Source organism: Acipenser ruthenus, chromosome 21 (assembly GCF_902713425.1).
Source record: "Acipenser ruthenus chromosome 21, fAciRut3.2 maternal haplotype, whole genome shotgun sequence".
Classification (NCBI taxonomy): domain Eukaryota; kingdom Metazoa; phylum Chordata; class Actinopteri; order Acipenseriformes; family Acipenseridae; genus Acipenser; species Acipenser ruthenus.
Window position 1 is genome coordinate 753409 of NC_081209.1, and position 23795 is coordinate 777203.

General features: G+C 42.4%; 3 protein-coding genes across 7 annotated transcripts in view; 2 read left to right on the forward strand and 1 right to left on the reverse strand.

The window, feature by feature from the left end:
- The first annotated feature begins 499 nt into the window (after positions 1-499).
- Positions 500-11290, forward strand: LOC117427169 (ankyrin repeat and LEM domain-containing protein 2-like). Of its 4 annotated transcripts, none has more exons than XM_034925610.2 (13): positions 500-575; positions 3112-3603; positions 3790-3984; positions 4094-4287; positions 4719-4907; positions 5301-5423; positions 5736-5802; positions 5956-6137; positions 6586-6692; positions 7524-7717; positions 7880-8711; positions 9196-9327; positions 9628-11290. In XM_034925610.2, the coding sequence occupies exons 2-13, from the start codon at positions 3123-3125 to the stop codon at positions 9857-9859; spliced, it is 2928 nt and encodes a 975-aa protein (XP_034781501.2). In that variant the 5' UTR covers positions 500-575; positions 3112-3122; the 3' UTR covers positions 9860-11290. The 4 variants fall into 4 exon arrangements, with proteins under 4 accessions (XP_034781501.2, XP_034781499.2, XP_034781500.2 ...); XM_034925608.2 differs by lacking the exon at positions 500-575 and adding an exon at positions 904-1161; XM_034925609.2 differs by lacking the exon at positions 500-575 and adding an exon at positions 904-1150.
- Positions 11291-12042: 752 nt separating this feature from the next.
- LOC117426558 (serine/threonine-protein phosphatase PGAM5, mitochondrial-like) lies at positions 12043-15289 on the reverse strand. Of its 2 annotated transcripts, none has more exons than XM_034044246.3 (6): positions 14854-15289; positions 14345-14523; positions 14037-14162; positions 13610-13698; positions 13073-13203; positions 12043-12536 (listed from the first exon to the last, which is right to left on the reverse strand). In XM_034044246.3, exons 1-6 carry the CDS (start codon positions 15084-15086, stop codon positions 12386-12388), a joined length of 909 nt encoding a protein of 302 aa, XP_033900137.2. In that variant the 5' UTR covers positions 15087-15289; the 3' UTR covers positions 12043-12385. The 2 variants fall into 2 exon arrangements, with proteins under 2 accessions (XP_033900137.2, XP_033900135.2); XM_034044244.3 differs by having other exon boundaries at positions 13073-13206; positions 14854-15288.
- Positions 15290-17233: 1944 nt separating this feature from the next.
- LOC131699005 (palmitoyltransferase ZDHHC8B-like) overlaps positions 17234-23795 on the forward strand; it is a 45237-nt gene continuing 38675 nt past the window's right edge. Inside the window, exon 1 of the mRNA XM_058994142.1 lies at positions 17234-17521. Coding sequence (XP_058850125.1) covers positions 17418-17521 — 104 coding nt within the window. The 5' untranslated portion in view covers positions 17234-17417. The remainder of the gene's footprint in view (positions 17522-23795) is intronic.

The following is a 23795-nucleotide window of genomic DNA, read 5'->3' on the forward strand; positions in this document are numbered from 1 at the left end:
CTGATTAAGTTGCATTGGGACTGTCTTGTGTCTGGATAACATTTGAAATCTACTTTTGATGGGAAAACATTTAAACTGGGGGTATGTTAAGCTCATGCAAAATGTAACCCGCTAATCTTTCAAGGGTTCCAATGTCTTTGTTTTGCTGAATCAAGTGCAAAGCAAATATTCTGGGGTTCAGTGATCCCCATGCCTCCTCACGAATGCATATTTTACTTTGTTAGCAGTCCCACAAAGTTGGCAATGAAAATATGTTATTGTGCCTGGTAATGTACATACATGCCAACAGTCCCTATATGGTCGGGACAGTCGCGATTTCCTAGCAAATGTTCTGCATCCCGATGCATAGGAAGAAAGTCACGATATTTACCATACAAAAAAAAAGCATGGATTTGTTGTTATTATTATTATTATTATTATTATTATTATTATTATTTTAAAAAAGCAGCCCAACAGCTACCGGCATACAGTAACAGTAATACTGCGCATGTGCGAAAAAGCCACTGTACTCTAACAGGGATGCAGCAGTTGGTCGCTCAGTTGTGTACCTTATTTAGCACAACACAGGCGTCGAGGTGAGTCAGAGTCAGGTTTATTTAACTGTATGTGGATTAAACTGTAGTAAAAAAACACTTTTCCTTATGTTCAGTAACCTCGGTTTCCTCACCACAGCAGAGCTTTTTTTACACTATTAAACAACACGTAATACTCTCGTGTAATAAATACAGGAACGCTAGATAAGAACCTTCTGTATTGTAGCGTGTGATTATTGCACCATGGCATTAACTGTTCTGTTCATTTTGTGTATGAAATTAAATCACTTACAGAGACGCGAGCATTAATTCAGTAGGGCATTGTGTCGCTAGTGTGACCTCACAGAAACCTCTTTGACGCTGGTGTTTATTAAGTCTACGTGTCAGGTTATTAAGAGCAGTTTTATCTCTGGACTCTTGCTCTACACTGATACTTCTTATCCCTGGACAGCCCGTGGTCCCGCTAGCCCCCGAAACGTGCTTTTTTTTTCTGGCAGTCGGTTAGACGAGTTTGAATGTGATTGTGTTCAGGCAGTGAAGTCGGCGTGCCGCGGTCTTGTCTGGTTTGAAAGCGTCGCGGCTGTGTATGTAAGCAGGAGGCGCGGTGATGTGGAGAGGTGAGTAACAGGTAAACAAGACAGCAACGCTGGATTCATTACTTTTAGAAAAAAGTACTTTGAATCCCTTTTAAATATATATGTAGTTATCATCAGCCTTTTTTCCCCCGAACTAATTGCCCGGTAGAGCTTTTAGGAGGTTATATTTCACTGTTTGTTTTCCGAATCGAGTGACAATTTAAAGAAATCACGGGATATGGTACATTACCCTAAGTAACGAAGAGGTAGCAAATCATTTTCTGTATGTCTAACAACAGTATTGACAAAATCATTTTGACGTAACGATCCCTTCCGTTGACCTACACTGGGTGCGTTCACGGAGATCATTCTGTGCAGAATCTGACCAATGCATAGAAGATCATTGGCTAAATTTGTCAGATTGTGCGCAGATTCTGTGCAGAATGATCTCCGTGAACGCACCCTCCCTTTGCAACTGAGCATGTGCTGAATGCCATGTAAACAATGAGACTGCGGTGTGCATTGGGTTTGCTTCAACAGCTGTTCTTAGGAAAACAAGTAAAAGGGATTCGAATGTGTATTCGTTTTTTTTGTTAAAGAATGGGTGGTAAGTGTATTCATATAGATTGCATTTCTGGAGATAGTAAATATTGATACAACTGCAAATGCTTCCTAGCTAGGCATATGGTAATGTCAAATTGTGAATTAAAAAAAGGAATGTGGAAGTTATAGATTGACAGTTTCATGGCGATTAAATGTATTTTATTTATTTATTTATTTTATTTTTAAAAAATATTAGATACCAGTCTCATTTTCCAAATAAGGGAGGCAAGGGTTACAGTGTCTGGCATCCCAGCTGCCTGTGTAATGACACGTCATATTTAGGGTGGGTGCATGTTTGGTTGCGGTCTTTTTATTAAAAGCATTTGTATGAAACCTTTTCATTTCCTCACTAATAGACTGCATCTTTATAATAAAAGAAGCGTGTAAATGAAAGTGTGCAGTTCGCCGTGTCCCTCACGACAGAGGGCCTGCTTGTGTTGGGATGTACCAGCGAGAGCCCTGTTTGTGTTTATTCTGCGTAATGACGGAGGGGGTGTTTCTAATGTGGACCTGTTCTGCACTGTGGTTATTTAAAGATCAATACACTGTAGAATTGCCCTCTACCCTTAGAGACACGGGTGCAGATTGTTCTGTCTCACTTCATGTAAAAGTGTAAGTATTGCAGGTGGTTTTTTCAATGGCATTTTGCTTTGCTGGTAAGAACTCAATGCTTAGACTTGCAGTGAATTAATCAATAACCAAAAGGGACGCGTGTGTGCTTATTCAAGGTGCCTAGCAGTCATTTACATGTTTAATACAATGGAAAATACCTACTCTGTGGGGTTTACTAACTGGCAAGCACAGATATTTATTTTTTTTAAACATAATCTTTTTAAAGAAACTACATCAGGATGGTGACTCAGCGTAGCTTTTGATATCAGCACTCTGTATTCTTCGTAATGTGATTTTGAAATGAAGCTGCTGTTGGGGCTTGTTGTAGGGATTCATTAGTGGGTATTTTCTAATGGACGATGGTTCTGTGGTTAGTGTGCATTGTACTTACAGTTTAGCTGCTTGATAAAGCGCATTATCTAATGTATAACCCGAAATCACCTACAGGTTGGTAAACCATTGCTACTTAACCTTGTGTTGTTGGCAAGTACAGTGTACAGTGTTACATGTTTAAGTGTTTAGCCCTATGTACTTCTATTCGTTCATTTTCTCTGCATCGATTTTATAGTTTTGTTTGTCACCCCAGCTAGGGAGAGGCAACAGTAAAATAGCTTTGTATAGCTGTACAGAGTATAATGAAATCAGAAATGTTTTCACTTTATTGTAAAGTATTTTATCCAGGCAGTAACGAGCAGAAGTGTGTTTCTCTTTGCACAGTGTATACTGCAGCACATTGTTTTACAGTGTTTGGACCACTGTAATGCTTTTGACTTGATTCTTCACTTCAGGTAGCTAAAGCATGGATGCTGTTCTGAGCAGACTGAAGGGTTTAACTCCAGATGAGCTCCGCAAGGAGATCCTCGGCATGGGGATGAATTGCGGGCCTATCACCGCTACCACTCGATCCATTTTTGAAAGGAAGCTGGCACGAGCCATACAGGAAAGCCAGGGAGGGGAAGGTGAGAGCAGCGACACTTCAGAGTCAGACCCTGGAAACTGCCAATCCGCCCCGACCGTCATCATCACCACCGCCACTCCCACAGACCCTGCCTGCTCCAGCACACAGCCACCGGTGCCTAATGACGAGGGAGACTTCGGCTATGGTGTAGGGCTGAACCCCCCTGAGGAAGAGGCCTTGCTGCACCAGGGAGGGTGTTCTGACAGTCTTGGGGGAGACAGTTCACAGGCAGCTGCTCAGACCCCTTCGACAGGACCACCGGCATCCCCACCGCTCTACTATGGAGTCTGCCCAGTGTGGGATGATATACTGTCAAGAAATGGTAAATTCCTTCTGTATGACAAGCAATGCATGACAAGAGGGTTAATTTATTAAATGTCTGAAATTCTTCTTTTTTTCCATGCATGACTTTTAATATACCACTAGTTAGGAAATGACATACATGGAGGTCATTATTGCATGTACATTTTTGGCTGTCCAATCTTATGAAAAGTGTTTCCTCCCACAGACAGGGTCCATGTTTATGCTGATAAGAAAGAAGCTCTGCAGGCAGTGAAGTTAATGAAAGGCTCCCGATTCAAAGCGTTCCCCAACAGAGAAGATGCTGAAAAGTTTGCCAAAGGCATCTGTGATTACTACCCCTCTCCCAGCAAGTCCTCCTTCTGCGTATCTCCAGTGAAAGTGGGCATGGTGTTCAGCAAAGGTATGTGCTTGTGTTTTTACAAGTAGGAAAGCTTGGAGCCTTGGAAGTAGAGGGACACGAGTAATGAACGGTGCCTGCCATTGCGCTTAACGTTGACTTTTCCTGACAGACGGCATGGCTTCCCTGGAGGCAGAAATCATGAACCGAGAGAAAGCCAACAGCTTTAAAAGCCCTCGAACGCAAGATCTCACTGCCAAGCTCAGGAAAGCAGTGGAGAAAGGCGACGAGACCACCTTCAATGAGCTTGTGTGGAGCAATCCTCGCTATCTCATTGGCTCTGGAGATAACCCAACAGTTGTGCAGGTAGCCTTTACTAGCTGTCGTGGCTGACGGGAATATTAGTTTGGGGTTTCATTTCCCTGTGTCATTTTAGTGCATTCAGTGTTAGGAAATGCAGATTACCAGCCCATTGCATAGCCGTTCACGCCATTTCAGGCTTTGATATGAGCTTAATTTTATCACACCTAAGCCTGTGACTGCAGTATGCCACTAATTAAGTACAGCCTGAAATGTTTTTAACTACTATGTTGTGATGATCATATCCCTGGGGATAGACATAAACTCCTGATGTTTGTTTGAAATTATCCTTATTGAAAACAAAGCAGATAAATCTGATTGTATTGAAGCAAATTAAAGTTGTGTATCCAGTATGAGATGCCTGGCATACACTATGGCTTTAAAGGAACTTGGCAATAATAAAATGAGGAGCTCAAAGGTGTGTGTGTGTTTTACAGGAAGGGTGCCGTTATAATGTCATGCATGTTGCTGCCAAGGAGAATCAGCCAGCTATCTGCCAGCTCCTGCTGGACACCCTGGAGAATCCAGACTTCATGCGTCTCATGTACCCTGACGATAGTGAAGGCATGCTGCACAAACGCATCTGTTACATTGTGGACCTGTACCTCAATACGCCAGACAAAGTGGTGAGTTGTCTTGGCTGTTTTACTTTTCTTTTTTTTAAGGGGGAGGGGGGTTTATCAAATGCTGTATTTACTGGAGTACATTCATTTGTTCTAATGCATTTCAAATATAAAAATGAAATGTGGCTGGACGGTGCTCCAGTCATTTTTAGAGAAAGCTTTTTATGCTGGTACTTGAACTAATAATTAAACACTCACATAGCTAACCGTTAAATGTGCAGTCTAGAATCAATTTAGCTCCTATTTACTGAAGCATTGAAACACATTTGTTTACTAATATAAGTTACAGAAAACACAGCTGTTGATTCTAAATAAAATTGATAAAAAGGAACAGTAATGGAGTTTAATTTAATTTGAATTCAGATTCCTGTTAACATTTGTATTCTTTTTTCCTAGTTATTTGAAACCCCTCTTCATTTTGCTTGTAAGTTCGGCAATCCGGAGGTGGTGAATGTTCTGTGCTCACACCCAGGTATTGAGAAGCACAGCATGAACAAGTATGACCAGGTTCCAGCTGATGTAAGTGATGTTGGACTTGCACACAATTATAATTCAATTGCACTGTTTTAAAAGCAAAGCCAGCAGCTTGAACCATGCATGTGGTTCATTTTCATCCCAGTCCACCGACTGGACAGACTTGCTAAATTCTTGTCATGATCAATATTTTTTTTTTTGTTCAGTAAACCTTCATTTCATATCGATCAAGAGTGAATTGTAGTTCTCCAATTCCCTTGACCTACCTCTGTAAACATGTTGAGGTTTTAGTAAGGCGACCGAGGGATCTGTCCAGTTAGTTCCTTGCTGACTCACTCTTGTCATTCTGTCTAACAGGTGATTTGTGAAAGAAGCAAAAATAAATCGCGAGAACTTATACAGAAGATCAGAGATTATTTGGAAGGTAAGCCAGCATGTTTCCTAACATATACCATCTTGCTTTTGTGTGTGATCTGTAGGAAAAGGAATGATTATTACAAATCCAATTTCTACATAAATTGTGTGTTATTTATTCTGACACAAGTAACTAGTTGGGCTTCTAATTCATTCATTGCAGATCGCTGGTACATACCGTTACTAAGAGCTACAGACAACTCTTCCCCAGCTGTGATTGGTGCTCCCTGGTCACCTGACCCATCGGATACCACTTCCCATTCATTCCTCTCCAGACTCGCATGCAGTCCTAAAGATCCTGTCATGACCGTGAGAGCTTTTGCTGGGCCACTCGGCCCCTCAAAGGTATTGACTTTAGTCTCGGAAGGGTTTGAAGATACAAGCTTTCACTCAGTAACCCACTTATGTTTGAATACCCAACTTGTGTGTCAACATGTTGAGCTCTAAGCAAGGGGTTGCTTTACATTGGCTGTAGCTGTACGTTTCTGTAATTTCAGGATGATCTGCAGTGTCTTAGATCAGCTTTTAAAACTACAACCTCTATACAACTAGATTTGGCTTTAGGGCTTTGTAGTCATTCAGGTCTTAAAACCAACACGATATTGCATCAAGCACATGCTTGTAGTTTCACTCTTCTATCTGTTTCATGCTGGCATGAGTGTGCGTTTTCAAATGAAGTTTCTCTGATGATGTCAATAGTAGGACGGGATGTCCATGTGGTTTTTCCCTTTTGATTTAAAACAAAACGGGACCTTCCTGTGCATGCATGCGTACTCGAGTGCTTTCCTTCCAGGCAGATGAGTTCCGCAGAGTGTGGAAGACTCCTCCCCGCGACAGGGCTGGACACTATCACCACGTCAGGAAGTCTGATGCAGAGCGAGGCGCTGAACGAGTCGGCAGGTACAGTACATCCACAGCGTAGAGCAACGCTGACAACACTAACAAGGAGGCTGTGTGGTCCAGTGGTTAAAGAAAGGGGCTTGTAACCAGAAGGCTCCGGTTCAAATCCCACCACAGCCATTGACTCATTGTGTGACCCTGAGCAAGTCACTTAACCTCCTTGTGCTCCGTCTTTCGGGTGAGACGTAATTGTAAGTGACTTTGCAGCTGCTGCATAGTTCACACACCCTAGTCTCTGTAAGTCGCCTTGGATAAAGGCGTCTGCTAAATAAACAAATTATAACAAAGGGATTTCATGGGAAGATCATTTGTTTAACTTTGAACAAGATGGCAGTAGTTCTCCAGATTACAGTGTACAAGTGTATATCATTTTTGGTCTGGCTTTGGAAAAGAAAAAGGTTTAAACACTCGTTTTACAGTACAACCCTATTTGGATTGTTTGTGGGTAGATTTCAAGTGGTTTTCAATTGCCTAGTAGATATCGGTGTCGTCATTACCATGTCTGAATTAGATAGCACTCCAGCTTAGTTTTGTTATCTGCGTTTATGAAAAGAATAGGGTCAGCCTTTATTTCGCTTTTTAAATGTGGTTTCCAGCCTGCCAAAACTAAACATCAATCAAGGTATTTAAAAAACAAGATAACAAGATGAGGTACGTTCTGATGTAGTGGGAACATAGCGACAGAACACTTGCAGGATCAAATGAGTTGGGTGCGCCACACTGATGTACAGAATTACTTCCATCATGTGTATTTCACTTCACTGTAAGTACTGATGATGGAAAAGCTGCCGGTGCTGATTCGTGTGTTTGGTTGTGATTTTACATGTGTAGGGATTTGGCTCATGAAATGGGACATCCATGGGCTGAATACTGGGAGTTTATTGGCTGTTTCATTGATCTGGCTTCCGCTGAAGGGCTTCGAAAACTAGAGGAGCATCTGAGCAAGAAAGACTTAAGTGAAAGGATCCAGCGGGAAGCAGGGGAAAACGAAACCAGCAATAGGTTCAAAAGCCCATCTCCTTCTGGTAAGAATTTTAATTTTTTTTTATTTTTTGTTAATATTGAAAACTCAATTGGGTACTTTAAGTTGCGCTGAACTGTATTTTCAGAGAAACTATCTTTGACAGAACAGTAGCAATTCTGCTTCAAAGAACAAAACATAATTCATTTTTTTCAACCTTTTTTAGGCAAATCTAAAAAAATCTGCAATTCCATCTCGGTGGGTGCTTTTCTAGAAGACGATGACGACATGAGTTTAGAGGAAATCAAAAACCGACAGAATGCTGCCTTAACAAACATCACAGCAGTCTGCGGGAAAGACGGCAGCATTGGGGCGGCTGGAGGTTTGGAGTGCCACATCCTTCCGATCACACACAGCATCGATCTTATTGAAACTGCAGCCGAGCAGAGCAGGCATCGACCCGAGAAAGCCACAGTCCCCTTAAACAAGAACGGCTTTTACTCTCCTGTAAGCAATGAGAAAACGCCCAACGCAGATCGGCAATCCCAGAGCTCTGCAGACGGCCTCCTCTCGCCGGTCTCAAACTTAATGATAGAGTTTGAGAAGCTGTCGCTGGAGAGCAAGGAAAGCGAGCAGGGACAGTCAGGAAAGAAGAGCAGAGGGAGACATGAAGACAACGAGGACCCATGCACGTCGCTGACCACAGAGATAGGCCACTTAGGTTTTCTTGAGAATGAAGGAAACGTCTTTGGGAAGGCGAGGGACACCTGTGAGAGCGAGGTGGAGGCGGAGGTTGAAGCGGAGGACAAATCTAGCACAAGCTCAGAAGAGTGGTTCTCGACAGAGGAAACTTTAGAAGGGATAAACAAAAGGACAGCAAGCACAGCTGCCTCTGAACTGGGGGGCTGTGCAAGACCTCAATCTTGGGACCAAGGGGGGAAAGACTTAAGCAGTTCTAGTTCGAGCAGTTCCTCTTATAAATCTCTTGATAACTTGCAAGATGAGTTTATATTGAGGACTCCGCCAAAATTAAAAAACAAAGGCCTTTTCATTGCTGGGTAAGTAAGCTCAGAAAAACTGCAATTACTACTACAGTACTAATATAAATGATGCATCCCGCACAGTCTCTCTGGTGGTGCAATGTCAAAATCCACCTTTTTTTATTCAAATTGTGTAGCGATTTAAGAAACGTTCCTGCTGCTTATTCTTGATGGTGATGACACTAAAACAGACTGGCTCACCAGCCTGTAGAGGAAAGGTTCACCCTGACAGGCTGGAGAGCCGGGCAGAGGTAGGATTCAGATTCCCATTGGAATCTAGATTGGAGTGCAGACTTACAGACTAAACCTGATTCAAAAAATCAATTTTAAAAATCTGTCGTGTCTGAGAAGGAGCTGAGAAGGTTCACTAACACTAAACGTGGTTATTGTTGTTTGGACAAATAGTCATGTTCTAATGCGTTCCCCATTAATTCATTAGTACAACGTTTCAATCAGTATGAAACTCTCTATTAATAACCTTACTGACTGTCGCATTTTAAAGGGACGAACCATCGAAGTTGGACAGTGATGTTCTGGTAGCGGTCGGAGGTGTTGAGATCGACCCACAGAAATACCCAACGATTCACAAGTGGAAGCACACAGTTCTGTCCTACTCTTCCTCTGATATGCAAAGGTAGGTGAACTTGCATGTGACTGTGAAAGTATTCATTGGTGCGGACCATGTGCAGTAATGATAATGGGAGGAGCTGCACCGTTTACTTCCTGTAAATTGGTTATGAATGAAATGGCATTGAACACATGTGCATCTAGCACAAGTTTCTAACACAGCCTGTAGTTCTTTCATTTCTGTGATTGTGGCTTGAAGAAATCTACATGCCGTTGGTTTGTATTTCCATGTACTTGGTTTTGCGTTGTCGTTGTTTTTTTCCCCTTGCCATTGCTGCATGTTGCCCTGGTATCGTTTCTCTTGCAGCTGGCCGAGCCCCGCGGTACTGAAAGGGAGGCCTGGACCTCAGATGTTCTGTTCAGGCTCGCCGGGTGGCAGCAGCGTGTTCTCCTCTCCTAACAGGTACAGCCCTGGGAAACACAGCAGCTCCTCCCCGGGTTTCGGAGCAGACTTGGGGAGTCCGGGACGCTACAGCCCGGCACACGCCAGCCACGTCCAGCTGCTGAGACTGAAGCACTTCAGCGAGCCAAGCAACTAGAGGGAGAGGGGGGACGACACACTGGGGCGTTGATTACTCAATAACATCTATCAGACCATGTAGTTTACAAGATGTGCACAACAGTGTGTGTGAGGGAGAGGGAGGGGGCAACACACTGGGGCATTGATTACTGAATAATATCTATCAGAACAGGTAGTTTACAAGATGTGCACAACAGTGACGTGTTTATATAATGTGTGTGCTTTAACAGTGGAAAGGTTTCTTACTACCCTCCATCCAAGCTGTTTAAGCTGTAAGTATAAAAATGACAATAGGAGCCATTTATTTTGTATGAATGAGTGTTAGCCTAAAAAAAAAAAAAAAAACACGTGAAAGAAAGGCCCATTGTGCACTAGCACACTTGTAATCTTTTCCAGCACTCTGTCCTGATTTAACATAATGTATTGTCACTCACCGTGGCTGCCATGGCCACGAGGTAAAGTAGTCATTAATAAAAGCCAAAAGAGCACCTCTGTAAAATGTGTATGAAAAGGAATACTGTTTTACTGTTTGTGTGTGTTTTGTTTTTTATATGTAGCTATAAAGACTATTTCCCTTTCTATATTAGCACAAAACAACTTGATGTCTGTGTAACTGCTAATTTTGACTTCTACTGCCGTCCTGCACTTGTGTCTTGGTTTCTGCGATTGCCTTACTTCGCTTTCTTGTGTTGAGAGGCCACTAATAATCAGGGTAATGTGTGTACAGTACTTTGTGATTGTGTTAGCCGCGAGATTGTGTTTTTTTTATCTAAACGGTTACCCCAAGTCATTTCTAAATTTAGTTTTTAAAGTAAGCCCTGGCACTTAAAACACTATGTCATTATAATTTGTCAATGATTTTTTTTTTTTTAAATAAATAAATAATAAACACGAGTGCACTTTACAAAAACTAGCAGTGTAATTCAGTATGACTGGTGCAGTGACGTAGTGTCTGCGCTCCTGCCTGGCTTTCATTGCTCTCTCTCGATTCTTGCATATTCATGACATTTCTTTCAGTGTGTTTATTTTCGTGATCCCTGTTCTCTTGAATCAGGATGCAGATTTGGAGAAGGAACCCTCTTCCTGTCAGTTTATCCAGTTGAATGCTTGTTTTCCATGGGCCTGTAATCTACCCAGTCTAGATACCCATTGAAATGTGTGTCTGCAAGGCCATGCTATGTTAAAGAAGCCCCAATTCTGTCTGAAAATATGATGCTATTGTATTGCCTGGACAGACTGCACAAAATGTAGATAATTGATGCTGTTAAAAAAAAAAAAAAACATAAAATCATTCTGTATCAATTAGATAGGGGAAAAATTATTTCCTTATTACATGGTGTGCTTATTATTTTTTAATTGTGTGTGTGTGTGTTATATATAACACCAGTTAGAGCAAAGAGATACTCAGCTGTGGGGGCTTTCTTTTGAACCGTGTGTTTTGTGTTTTTTACTTTTTATACCATATACTTCTCTTTAACAGATGCTGTGTTTTTTTTTTCTTCATGGGAGCTAAAAAGTAAATTAAAAACCCTGAAGGACTGCCTGTGTTCATTTCTTGTGGCTTGTGGCAATTTAAGGTTAACTCTTAGGAGAGGCTGAGCATGCAGTGTGAGTTGATGATGCAGCCCCTTGGCAATGTGAGTTCATATTTCGTTTCGTTCACTTTTTAGGTTTAAACAAGTAGCTATATGAGGGGAAGTGTTGTAGTTCAGGGATATTGGGATACACCGATGATGGTTCTGGAGCACAGAACTGGTTTTGATGCATTTACATTGTGTCTGTGCAAACTACCCGAGAGACATCCAACTAGCACTGCTTGCGTTTCTCCAACCCTATATTGTAACAGTGTATTTTCTCCTTAACCAAGCATTATTTTTATATTATTTTTTTAATCATCAGCGCATCCAATTTCTGTTTGGCAAGCAAAGATAAACACACACATCGATACATTTTGTGAATTTGAAAAAGCACACATAAAACCGTTTCATTATTGAACATGCTGTGCTTTACAAACGGGTAAAATATAGAAGCTACATACACGTAGGTTTACCATACCTGCCTGATGTTGCCAGAGGGTGAGAGCTTCCAAAGGTTGGTTTTCAGTACATGCATGATATTTTATTTTGATTTCTGTGCAGAAATAAGCCATGGTTCTTAATCACATATTCAGCAGCAAATGTCAATGCGAACAAAGTCATTAAATACAAAACACTACAAATTTTATTTTATACAAAACTAATAAAAAAAATTACATCTCCCCAGACAGGACAGCGGCATTGTCCTTCCATCACAGAGGAACAATTAGAGCGGCGATCACTTTGTGAAAATATTCAGTACAAAAAAAAGCAGATTCCTTATGGAACCCGACAGCAAGGTTCACGACTGTAGAATATCTTCAAGACACTTGAGGCCAAAAAAACCCCCAAAAAACCCACTACAGATACTACGGTAAAGCACAACTGTAGCAGTGCATAGCTTTCTATGCAGTTAAATGCTGAATCGAGTGCAGAGCAGACACAGGACACTGCCAGGCTGAGACAGCTCATCAGGTGCGAGTCAGCTTCTCTGGAGGCATGAAGCCAGAGTCTCCCAGTGTTCTCAGGGCCACCCGGCCATTGGGACGGATAGTCAGCCAGGTGATGCTGCCGTTGTTGAGTCCCATGCGCAGCCAGCCTTCCGGAGGGAACTGCAGAGCCCTGCAACACAACAGGATCAAGGGGATTTCTACTGCTGGCTTCACGAGACATCACCCACTTTTCAGAATGGTTCAGTGCCCAATACGCTGTCCACAATACCTAAACCAGGGGTGGACAAAGTCGGCCCCTTCCAGTCCTGGTCTTTATTCCAATTAAACCTCCATCCAGACCCTAAAGTAGTTAATTGTATCATTTGACCTGTTACACCTAGAGTGGAATGGCCCTCCATGACCGTGTTTGGACACCCCTGACCTAAACCATGCACGATGAAACCACATAATCACCATTCATTTGTTTACAGCAAAGTGATATTTGCGCATTATTTAAGCAATTTGAATTGGGCTTGAGTTTCTGTACGTGGTTGTGATGAACATGCAACATACCAATCCCAAGAAAGAACACACAGTATGGATCAGGTGTTCTGGGATCCAACAGTTTAATGGGCTGAGATTCTACATCCACTCAAAAGGGATCTGTTTCTATTGGTAAGAAGCACACCCAGGGTCTCTGGGCACCCAGTCTTCCTCTAGGCTTACCTGCACACAAAGTATCGGATGACGTTGGCGTGGCAGACGATGATCTCGTAGCTGTCCTTGTTCTGTTTGGCGTCAGCGCGGTGGATGTAGCGCCGGAAGGCAGCCTCGATCCGAGCTCCGTCCTCGTGGTACTGCTGAGATCAAAGCAGTGTATCGTGAAGCTGAGACAAACATGCATTTCTACTACCAGGGTGAAAATGACTGGCTGAGACTGAATTTCAGTATACAGCAGGGTGAGACACTGGCCTAATTGTGAGAAACAGAGGTGTAGGTTTAATTCAAATTAAAAATAAAGGCATGATAATAATAATAGCTAGTCATTATTGCAATTAAAAAAGGGATTCTGTTTAATAGTGGTTGACAAACCCGATAGGCTGTTGACATTTGTTAATCTCAACACTCCAGCTGTCTAGAGTATTGCTAGAAATAGGTTTGTGAGGTTATGCCTCAACACCGAGCATGACTGTGGAAGGGGTGCATAATCGGTTTGTTTGGGAGTCCTTCAAAAAGGACAAGGTGGTACGTCAGTGTTCTTACCACAGCTTCTGGTTTCCAGTGACTGACTGGTGGAACTGGTTCAATGGGAGCCCCTTCTCTCAGCAAATCACAGCTCACCATCTCCACTCCTACACAAACAGATTACTGTGAAACTGTATCTCTAGAGGTTCCTTAGTACAATCCAGCAAACTACTTTCCACACAATACATGTTAACACAGTTGTGACCCTGCTGATTTCTCATTGCTGCTAATGCTGTATGGAGGAAGCATGCACAATGCATTCTCATTGATCCTAATGCTGTATGGAGGACGCATGCACAGCGCATTCTCATTAATCCTAATGCTGTATGGAGGACACATGCACAGCACATTCTCATTGATCCTAATGCTGTATGGAGGATGCATGCACAGTGCATTCTCATTAATCCTAATGCTGTATGGAGGACACATGCACAGCGCAGTTCACCTGGGAGGTACTTGCTGATGATCTGTGTGGTCTCTGTCGCCCGCGTCATTGTGGAGTGGATGAGCAGGTCATACTTCAGACCCAGGGCTGCCAGCCTGTGCCCAGTGAACTCTGCCTGCTCCTGACCTGCAGGAACAGGAAAAGTACAGGAAACAATATACCCCTTTATACAGCATGATGTTCAGAAACAAACCTGTCTCTAAATCACTGCCCTCTGTTTTTTCCAGTATTTTTCCTGACTTGGTGTCAGTGTGTCCTGTAAAACAAGCACGTGGTTTCCAGGGCACGCCTGCCCCTGCTGTACATACCCAATGTGGTGAGCCTCCTCTCCTTGTCACTCTGCCCGTTCAGGTTGTATTGTGAATGCCTGATGAGGAAGATGTGCCTCGTTGCTTTGGGCTTGTTGTTCTGCAGCTCAGTGGGCAGTTCACCTTCCCCTGTCTCCTTATCTTTCCTCTTGCTGTTAACCAGGGAAAGTGGTTCCCGCCTTTAAAGAAAGCAAAGCCAAACCTGCATGAGTTACTGAATAGGAGGACACATGTCCTTAAAGAGCTCTACCCCACATACTGTGTGCCATGCCATTACAGCTGCGTTATTACAAAACCGGTATGGCGAGACTATCTTAGCTGTGAAACTATAAAATCATCTGGACCATAAACGAGGTCTGTTTTTCATTAGACACACACACATCCATGAAACAAGAACCGAGAATTATAGTCTAGGGCAAAATTAAACAGAAAATTAATATTGGACAACAGGCCAGATAATACTATAAAGCAGTATAGTTTTATTATCCACATATTTCTTAAACACGCACTTATCCCAGTTAGAGTCCCAGCCGAATCCACTCGGTGCGACCGTGGGGTTGACCGCCGTCAAGCTCTGAGCTGCCCGGAGCACAGCTATCCCGCTCCAGCCTCTCCTGCACCCGGGCTCGCCCGGCTTCTCTCCGAAGACACCCCTCGATTCAGCGAGTGCAGCAGCCGCCAGAAGCGCGACAGAGCCCCCGGCGAGCCCACAAACAACCCGGACCGCCTTCCTGAACGACATTATGACCAAACCGGGAGAACACACAGCCTTAACGAAAGAGAACCGATAAAACAACGCAGGTCAGAGTAAAATTAGATAGACGGAGATTAGCTGACTGTGGATTTCAGATTCGGTTAAACTAGAAAAGCACTGTACTCTGAATTGAACAACGTCTTCCAAATAATAGACGGCTTGCGCTACAGAGGCCAAGGTTGGACAAAAGTAGGGAACGACGAAACGCGAAATGGGGTGGAGCTGAAGGCGATGAAGATAAAGCTGTCTGTAGACTATAATAATGCCAGATGTCGTTTCCACTCTTTCCCACTAGAGGGGGGTGTCAAGTTTATTTCACAGTGAAGTACAGTGTGTGTCATTCCGAAGGGGGAATTTGAGAAATGCGTGTTGGTTTTCTACTGGTCGAGCTTGTTCAACCATAATCATCAGGCATATCACATATTATAAATGTAGATAACAAGTATACATCTCTTTAAACAAGCGAGACGCTGCTTATCACGATGGACTGGCATCAATGACCTTCTATTGTAGAAATGACTCATCTTCATGCAATGAGCAGTCACTGCAGCTTCATTATTTTGAGATACCCAGCGCTCCATATATGACTCACAGTAAGCCATGTGTGGTGGCTATTTTAGGATGCAAGTCATTTTTCCATATATGTGCTTCGGCCAGGATTATTAATACAGACTCGCAAACTAGCGCCACGAGCAGGCAGTGCGTTTGCGATCTCCTGTATTGACTTACTACAGCAAGCAAACAGATGACAATCGGAATCCAATGGCTCTGCCTCTAGGTATACGGTATAAAGGCGAGGGCAGCTGGGTTGTTTTGCTTTAATACAGTCCTCAGCCTGTGTATTGCCTTTTCTTCTACAGATCACGCTGCTGGAAACTATAGAGGGAAGCTATTGAAATAATGACCATAGTGACAGCTCACAAGCAGCAGACCAGTTACCCCATATCCACGCTTCAGGTTTATGACATCATCAGGTGTGTGTGTGTGTGTGTGTGGCAGAGTGACCCTGTAAATAATCCCAGACTGTGCGCAGGTAATAGGTATTCCCTCCACGGGTCCCACCGCGATTGTGTTGGGGATTGAGGCTTTGAGCTGAGCAAGCGAGCCCAGATCAGCTGATCCTTATAAATGTTCCCCACAGTAAAAGCATAGCAAAGTGTAATACAGCACAGTGAAAGCATGGTAAAGCATAGGGAAGCACTGTAAAGAATAGTGCGGTATGGTAAAGAACATTAATAAACATGGCAAACCAGGTACTGTAAATGCACAGCATAACCATGGGAAAACTGCAAATATACCGTGCAAATACACCATGGTAAACTTACATGGTTTTAGCTGTGCATCCAGACACACACTCCCCTGGGTAAGGACTAGGGGCAGCTCAGGACCCCTGTGCTTTTTCAATCTATTGAGAAGCACCTGCACGCTGTCTGTAGGATTCAGGGTGATTATTTGCTAAACTGTTCCTTTGGGAATTTGCCTACATGACTCCCAGGCTAATTTAGTGTTGCCCAATGACCTTTCATTCTTAAACTGATGGGTTAGTGTAGTGAATACGTGACGTATACAGTTTGTCGTCATGTGCACAGCATATTAATGTATGCTACAAAACTCACAGCTGGAAACGACTGTGTAGCCCAGCCAGTAGCTTATTATTCTCTATACACTAAGAAAAAAAATACATGTAATATTTTACCAAAACACTGTTTAAAGATTATAAATCATTACAATCATTTGCAAATAAATACAGGTTGCATTTTAGAAACAGATCCAGAAAATGCAACCCTACATTAACATATGTCCACCTTTTTTTTGTTTTAAGTGGAAATAAAACTATCAAGTCTAATAAACATAACCGCAAACACTTTTAAACACACCCCTCTGCGTTTAAATGCAGAGCCCACCTTTACATACAGAGACAGTTCATGCTAACATCTTCAGGTTTAAGGTGGACTTTTTGTTCTGCAAAGCAGAGTAGCACATATTGGAGGAAACGAAGTGTGATTTGCATAAAGAACAAGACTATGGAAATAGTGGTCTAGTGAATATGCTAATACAGCGAGATCTCTTTTGCATGAGAGCTCCACCTTAAAGCGGCGCGGTGACGTCAGCGGTGGGCTGGATTTCCACGGGTAGAAGCTCCGTCTTTCTTTCTCTGTATGTCTTTCTGTATGTATGGGGTTTTTAATACCGGGGCTGGAGAGATTGCTTAAATAGCTGCTGTCTGTACTGCATCGCTTTTGATTCTCCGTCTGTGTGTGTGTGTGTTGCATGCGTCTCCTATTGGAATAAAAAAACGAGGAATGTGGAAATTACAGAATGCCCAATAGCGCTGGAAAGAGATTTAAACCCACCAAATACATCCCTGTGTCCACCGCAGCCACTCTTCTCGTGGGATCCACTACTTTATTCTTTGTTTTCACGTGAGTGTATTTATTTATTAATTAATTATTTCTGTGTATTTGCGTGATAAAGTGGAAATGGTCTGAATGAAACAGCCCGTTTTGCTATGTGCTTTGCTGTCTCGTACCCACACCGAGGTACTTCTCGCAGAACCCGGCGGTTGCTATGGATCTCTGAGAGTTATTTATTTTCTGACATAATTTATAGGCCTACGTGGTACCGTCTTTATGAATGTTTGAACTGCATTTTCGTATTTTCTCATACCGGCGAGTTGTTATAATAATATTATAGGTAATGCTAATAATAACAACAACAAAATCCAACTCGAAGACCGACCGCCTCCGTCTGCATGGGTGTTAGTTAGCGTCATAAAAATATTACTGTACATTATTCAGAACAAATGGTGTGTTCTTTAACTTTAAATTCAGTATGCAAAACGTCTCGTTTTTCCAAATGCGATATTTAAACAGTTGGCTGCTTGACTGTTAATTTGTCTTTAGTCGAAATATATTTGTTTTAGTTTTTTAAACAACTAATTGCAAATACAAACTACAGTTTATTTGTGTGTGTGTGTGTGTGTGTGTGTGTGTGTGTGTGTTTTAATCTAAATCATGCACTGTGCGTTGGTACTGTTAACTATAGCCGGGTAACGGACTGGTCTAGGGCAGTAGTGGTTTATGTTGTGTTACTTTTTTGTCAGCTGTTTTTACGTGAACTCGATCACGAGTCGACGATGTTTTTAGTTTTGTTTAGTTTTTGCTGTTTTGTAAAGTACTGGAGTCAACTGGCTTATTGTTTGGTGCTGAAACCGGTTTGCTTGGTCACTTCTGGCTACTTCACGTTTTCATCTATGATGTTGTTGTTCAACTTATCGGGTCTGGTCTGCTGTGCTTAATGTAATTTCCTGTGCACCACCAGACAGCACTGTGCTGTCTATATTACTAATAGCAAGCTTGTGGATGACCAGTGGGCCACCTGCTTTTGAAACCTATTCCTACCATCATACCAATGTTAATTACGTTGATGTCTATAGTCCAGCTTGGTCTTGGAAGTGTGCAGAGTCCTCTTATGTGATTGTGTGTGAGCTCCCATCAAGGGGAGTAGGGTTTTACTGAGGTTTGATTTGGGGTGGAAGGAGGCAAGCTGCAGTTTCAGTGGAACAGGTGTACTTCATTAACACAGGAGACACTTAAAAGAGTGGATTTTAGAGTGGTGCCCTTTCACACACTGCACTGGACTGGACCTTTTATACAAGAATGCATTGAATGATTAATAACTGAGCAGCAAAAAAGGGCTTTTCATTTGAATGGTTTGTTTGTACTGGGATCATGATTTCCTCTACAGTAAATAACCTTTTAAAATAGCAGGTTTATTGTTGACTTGCATTATGCTGGCTCAGTAAGCATATAGGATTCCTAGATAGCAGTGTACTGATGCCCGGCATGCTAGTGTAGTATATGATTCCTAGATAGCTGTGTACTGATGCCCTGGATGCTAATAGGACAAATACAGGAATGCATACAGTAATACACGAATGCATACCAATAATAACAGCACTGACTTTGACTTGACCTTTTTCAGGGTAATCAGGCAATGTGTTTGGGAGAACCAACATGCTTAGTCAGACTCGTATATCTGGGCTGACAGCAAATGCAAGGTTCATGGTGTTCAACCTTTCTTAATCCCCAGACCAGCAGTGCAGTTGGAATAACACCGTGTGCAAAGAAACAGCTGGGTTTTCATCTTTCTTTTTGCACTCCGAGCAACTCGGTCAGAACCAATTTCATGAAGAGAAAGGACCCACACAGGAGCTGTTAGCAGCAAGTCTCCAAACTGCTACTGGATTTCATTGGCTCGTTCTGTGGAGAGTCAGCCAATAAGAGTTTTTGTTTTCACCCCGTCGGTTTCAGACTGGCTGTCTCTCACTTGGACCTGGGCATAGCGCTCCAATAGAAGCTGGGGTCTGAGTGGCACAGTGGAAAGGTCCTTGTACTGTACGAGACAGTGGCGTCCACCTCTAGGATACTGGCTTCAAAGTGATTTCAGATTTAGCTGGGTTCAGCTTAAACCAGAGATGGAAGTACCGGTAAGACTCAAACTGCGTAGCAATTACACCCTTCTTCAAGTTTTACTACGTGCTTGATTAGCCACAGTGTGTGTAGGTAACAAGCTCAGATGTGTCTTATTAAAACCGTGAAGGGATCAAACTGCTATGCAGTGGGAGTCTTATTTCCACCCCGGAACCCCTGTACGCCTCAGTTGAGATTGTGTGCTGGCAGTAATGGGTCTCTTCAACTCGCTCTGATGGATGGAGTTACCTGTTGAGCTAGAAAAAGCAAAGGCTGAACAAGGAGCTCCCAGTTCATTATACTGCCAGGGAAATACTGTAGCATAATTATAAATGGGGTACAAAAACAAGATAGGACCCCTTGCAAATGAGCTGTATATCTCAAGGGTTCTGTCCTGGCTAAATAAATACATTTGAAGATGTACTGTGCACAGGATTTCTGACAGGCCTTTCAAACAGAATTATTATTTTATTCCATTCAAAAGTGCCATATTTCTGTTTGAGACGCTGTGCTCTCCTAACAGATCTCCGCTGGGCAGCTTCCCAGAATATTGGTTTTGCAGATAATCAGGAACATCTAGATGTGCATCGTAATTAAATCTCAATTCCTGAGTGATGTTTATGTCCCAACTCGTTCGCTAAATGGGCATTAACCAGTATGTTTTATAATCAGCTGTAATCGGTTCACAGGAAAATTACCAAGATTGCATTTTCAAGCGTTGGTTTAAAAAAAAAAAAAAGTAATTATCTGCAGATTGCTACAGTAGATTACTTTTAGTTGTCAAGGCACAGTGCAGCAATTGTGTTGACGTATCTTCTAAATGACATTGGCATTTCTGAAGTTTGAACCGGGTTTGAGGGCTGCGCTGCAGTGTACTGGACCAGCGTGGTTACAGTAATCTGCAAGTCCTCTCTCTAGCCTCCTCTGTCACATTGCTGTGTTGTGATCAATTTGACACGAATTGCTGTCTGAGTTGTCGTTGATCCCATTTCTTAACCTGCTTGCATCAGCTGCTTAACCTACAGTGTAGTGCAGGGACGGTGCAGCTAGTGAATGAATGGGCATGGTGAAATTATTCATGGCACACAAGGGACGCTACAGCATGGGAAGGAATCTGTACAGTGGATTTTGTTCTGAACTGCACTTCAGAGTGTTATTTTATTTTTTTTTAATCAGAGTGAGTGGCTTGATAGTTTGAAATTGCAGCTATTCCATGCACATTTTATCCACGAGGAATGGCAATTACTTACAGTTGATTATTATCAGTAAGATCCAAGGTACTGTGAAATAGTCAAGACGGTCAAAGAGCAGGTCTATAATGAACAGCAGTAAAAAAAAAAAAAAAAAAAAGCACAGGCAAGTAGTGTAGGTGGAAACCTGGTGTGTTCACAGCCCTGTGCTGCCATTCATTCATTCTACTAATTAATCTCTCTACAACCCCACTACCCAATAGGGGCTTGTCTGTTAGACTGCAAAGACCACAAGGAAAACTGGGCTGCGTGTCGGCAATAAAGGGGGCTCTGAGCTCTCTTAAACCAGTCACTCCATGAACAAGAACTGACCCAATTAAAAACAAATGATTGTACTGTACACCATAAACGCTTTGCAAGTTGTTTCTGAATGGAGATATTGCAGTATTATAATACTTCTAACTGTACCATCTGTATAGCAGTGAAGCAGAAAAGCAGGAACACTAGTACAGGGGTTCTCGGGGTACTTTGGGGGTACGCAGGGTGCTTTGCGGGTACTGTACCATACTAGAGAATTCAGGTGTGCAATGAAGTGTGTGTATTTGTGTCACACACAGTCCTGCCTGATGGAGCCATTTTGGAGCAGATCTGCCATTTTGTGGATCTGATCTTGCAGTTTGATTGAAGTGAACAAGGACGGAGGGGCTTGGGGGTCGGGGGCTTTCACAAGTTCCCATCTGGTGTAATATCTCTGTTTGATCTCTAAAGGGCTTCAGTGTGAGAGCACTGTGTGTTCTATTTTAACAATCTAAAATACCATCTCTTAATGCTTTGCAGGTGAGAGATGCCCTGTACTGCACCTGTGTTCTTGTACCGGGTGTACGAGAGGATTCATTTCAGATCAGGACGAGGAGATGGGGTGGGTTGGGGGTTGGGGGGGGGGGGGGGGTGCTTGTTGTCATGGCAGTGGGCAGTAGTGCTTTGTTGATTCACTACAGTACTGCACTGAATTGATCAAAGAAGAAGCTGTACTAGCACCTGATTATTGTAGTACACAAGCTTGCCACAGGGCAGATTGCATTGAAATATGCTTACAGTGGCGCCTACTGCTTTGAAACCCAACTAACCCTACAGTAGTTCCGGATCGATCACGCTATTCAGACTCTTCCAAGACTTCCATTCAAGTAAACGGGAGGGGGGGGGACACCACACATTACAGCATCATGCAGGTCACTAACCCCCATAAACCAATAAGACAGTAATCCCATAGTCACCTGGATATAAAAGTATTTCATCCTCTGTGAAAGCGCTTTATGATGGTGATTCACTATGAAAGGCGCTATATAAAATACAGATTGATTGATGTGACTAACAAGAAAGGGTTTTAGTTCAAAGCTAAACTCTGCTGCTCTTTGCTGTGCTGATTCCTTATACAGTAAGTCTCCCGTTTTTGAATCCTCCTGTTGCTACATTCTGATTCCATCACTGCAGCTGTGTGTGATGGAACAGGTCCCAGGAGAATCACCTGGAAAAATAGCAATTTGAGTCCAACCAAGAGAGAGACAGGCAGGCTTTATTTCCAAAATAGAACTCCTCCGTGCTGGATCATTTGGAACTTGAAATGCACGCAGGGGTTGTTATGGTGATAAATGAAAGGATGCAGCTAGTTGTATGTAGGTGGCAACATCCTTTGGGCGGTGATGATGCTCTCCTGTCATAGTGTGGAATATTAAGGCTGTCAATGAAATGTTTTCAAGACGTGACTGCTGTACTGTATGCACACGGTTTATTAATGTTGAGTCTCCTGCGTAGTTTTAAAAAATATATATATATATATATATATACATGTATATCTTACTCCCGGTCTTCACTGTAATTCATCAATAATTATAAAACACTCAATAGTTTGAATTGTGCCATTTACTATCACTACATAGTCTTCACTAGTAAGTGACTATGATGTTTTGGAGAGGTTATTCCAGAGTGCGGTCTGAAAGATGACAACAACCTGTCTGTATAGCACTGTGGGTCTCCAGAAGCTCTGGGTTGTTCTATAGCTCCACTATTTATCCCATGTTCATTCTTCCTGTTCTGGGTTGTGACAGCTAATATATATACCTGTGTGTGTGTGTGTGTGTGTGTAGATAGATAGAGATATAGAGGCTATATAACAAGGAAAAACAACCGGTTCCTAAATGCAGAGATAACACCTTGCCCAGCTGCACGTGATGGTCTTGTGCATTAAACCATGGCACGTTCCCTTCATGGTTGTGCAGCCCACAGCACTGTTTATTTTCACAGCATGTTATGGATTTGTTTACAGTTTCTCCATTACCCTCTGCATGCTAGGACTGACTCCATGCAGGCCTAATTTAAATGAGATTCATAAAGAAACACACTGGTACCAAGCCTGTTACATTTAGAAGTCATCAGCTCTTTACATCTGCTCTGCTGGGTCCAGAAAAAAAGAGAGGATTAATATGTTTACACAGAGCCACTTGATTGGAATAAAAGCATTCATTTACTAAGCATTTCCTGAAAAAAAGTCAAATCACTCTTAACCTTTACTCCTATTGTAGGATTTTCTGCAATTAAATGAAAATGTTTAAGTGTGTAGCTTTGTACAATCTGCCTCCAAAAAGACAAATCTCCTGAGCTTCTAGTACCGTTAAGCCTTGCAATTTAATTGTGTGCATTTTTAAAATGTGCCCCCGTAGCTTGAATATCCAGTGTACTGTACTGTACTTGTTAATCAATTACAGTACCTGTGCAGGACCTTTTGGTTAATAACCACAGTAAGCTTTTTTTTTTTCTTTTTTTCTATGAATGCAATTTCCTGAATTATCTTGGTAGTGGCGGCGGACCTTAATATAAATCCAGAATAATACTCCCTGCAATTTGAAATGTTGCCATTGGAAGAAATGCGCTAAAGGAAAGGACTTGCACTGTGAGATGTGCTGGTTCTCAAAAGAGCCCTCTTTGAATGATTGCAGTATTATAGTATAGTCTGTGAGTTCACGTTTGGCACAGTCTAT

What these genes read in the sequence shown, in the direction of transcription:
- LOC117427169 (XM_034925610.2), top strand. Translation starts at nt 3,123, where the DNA reads ATGGATGCTGTTCTGAGCAGACTGAAGGGTTTAACTCCAGATGAGCTC. An exon ending in GGCGCTGAACGAGTCGGCAG is followed by an intron (nt 6,693 to 7,523) that starts GTACAGTACATC and finishes TTACATGTGTAG; the next exon opens with GGATTTGGCTCATGAAATGG. An exon ending in TCTTCCTCTGATATGCAAAG is followed by an intron (nt 9,328 to 9,627) that starts GTAGGTGAACTT and finishes TTTCTCTTGCAG; the next exon opens with CTGGCCGAGCCCCGCGGTAC.
- LOC117426558 (XM_034044244.3), bottom strand. Translation starts at nt 15,086, where the DNA reads ATGTCGTTCAGGAAGGCGGTCCGGGTTGTTTGTGGGCTCGCCGGGGGC. An exon ending in TGGGACTCTAACTGGGATAA is followed by an intron (nt 14,524 to 14,853) that starts GTGCGTGTTTAA and finishes CTTTCTTTAAAG; the next exon opens with GCGGGAACCACTTTCCCTGG. An exon ending in ACTGGAAACCAGAAGCTGTG is followed by an intron (nt 13,207 to 13,609) that starts GTAAGAACACTG and finishes CTTTGATCTCAG; the next exon opens with CAGTACCACGAGGACGGAGC.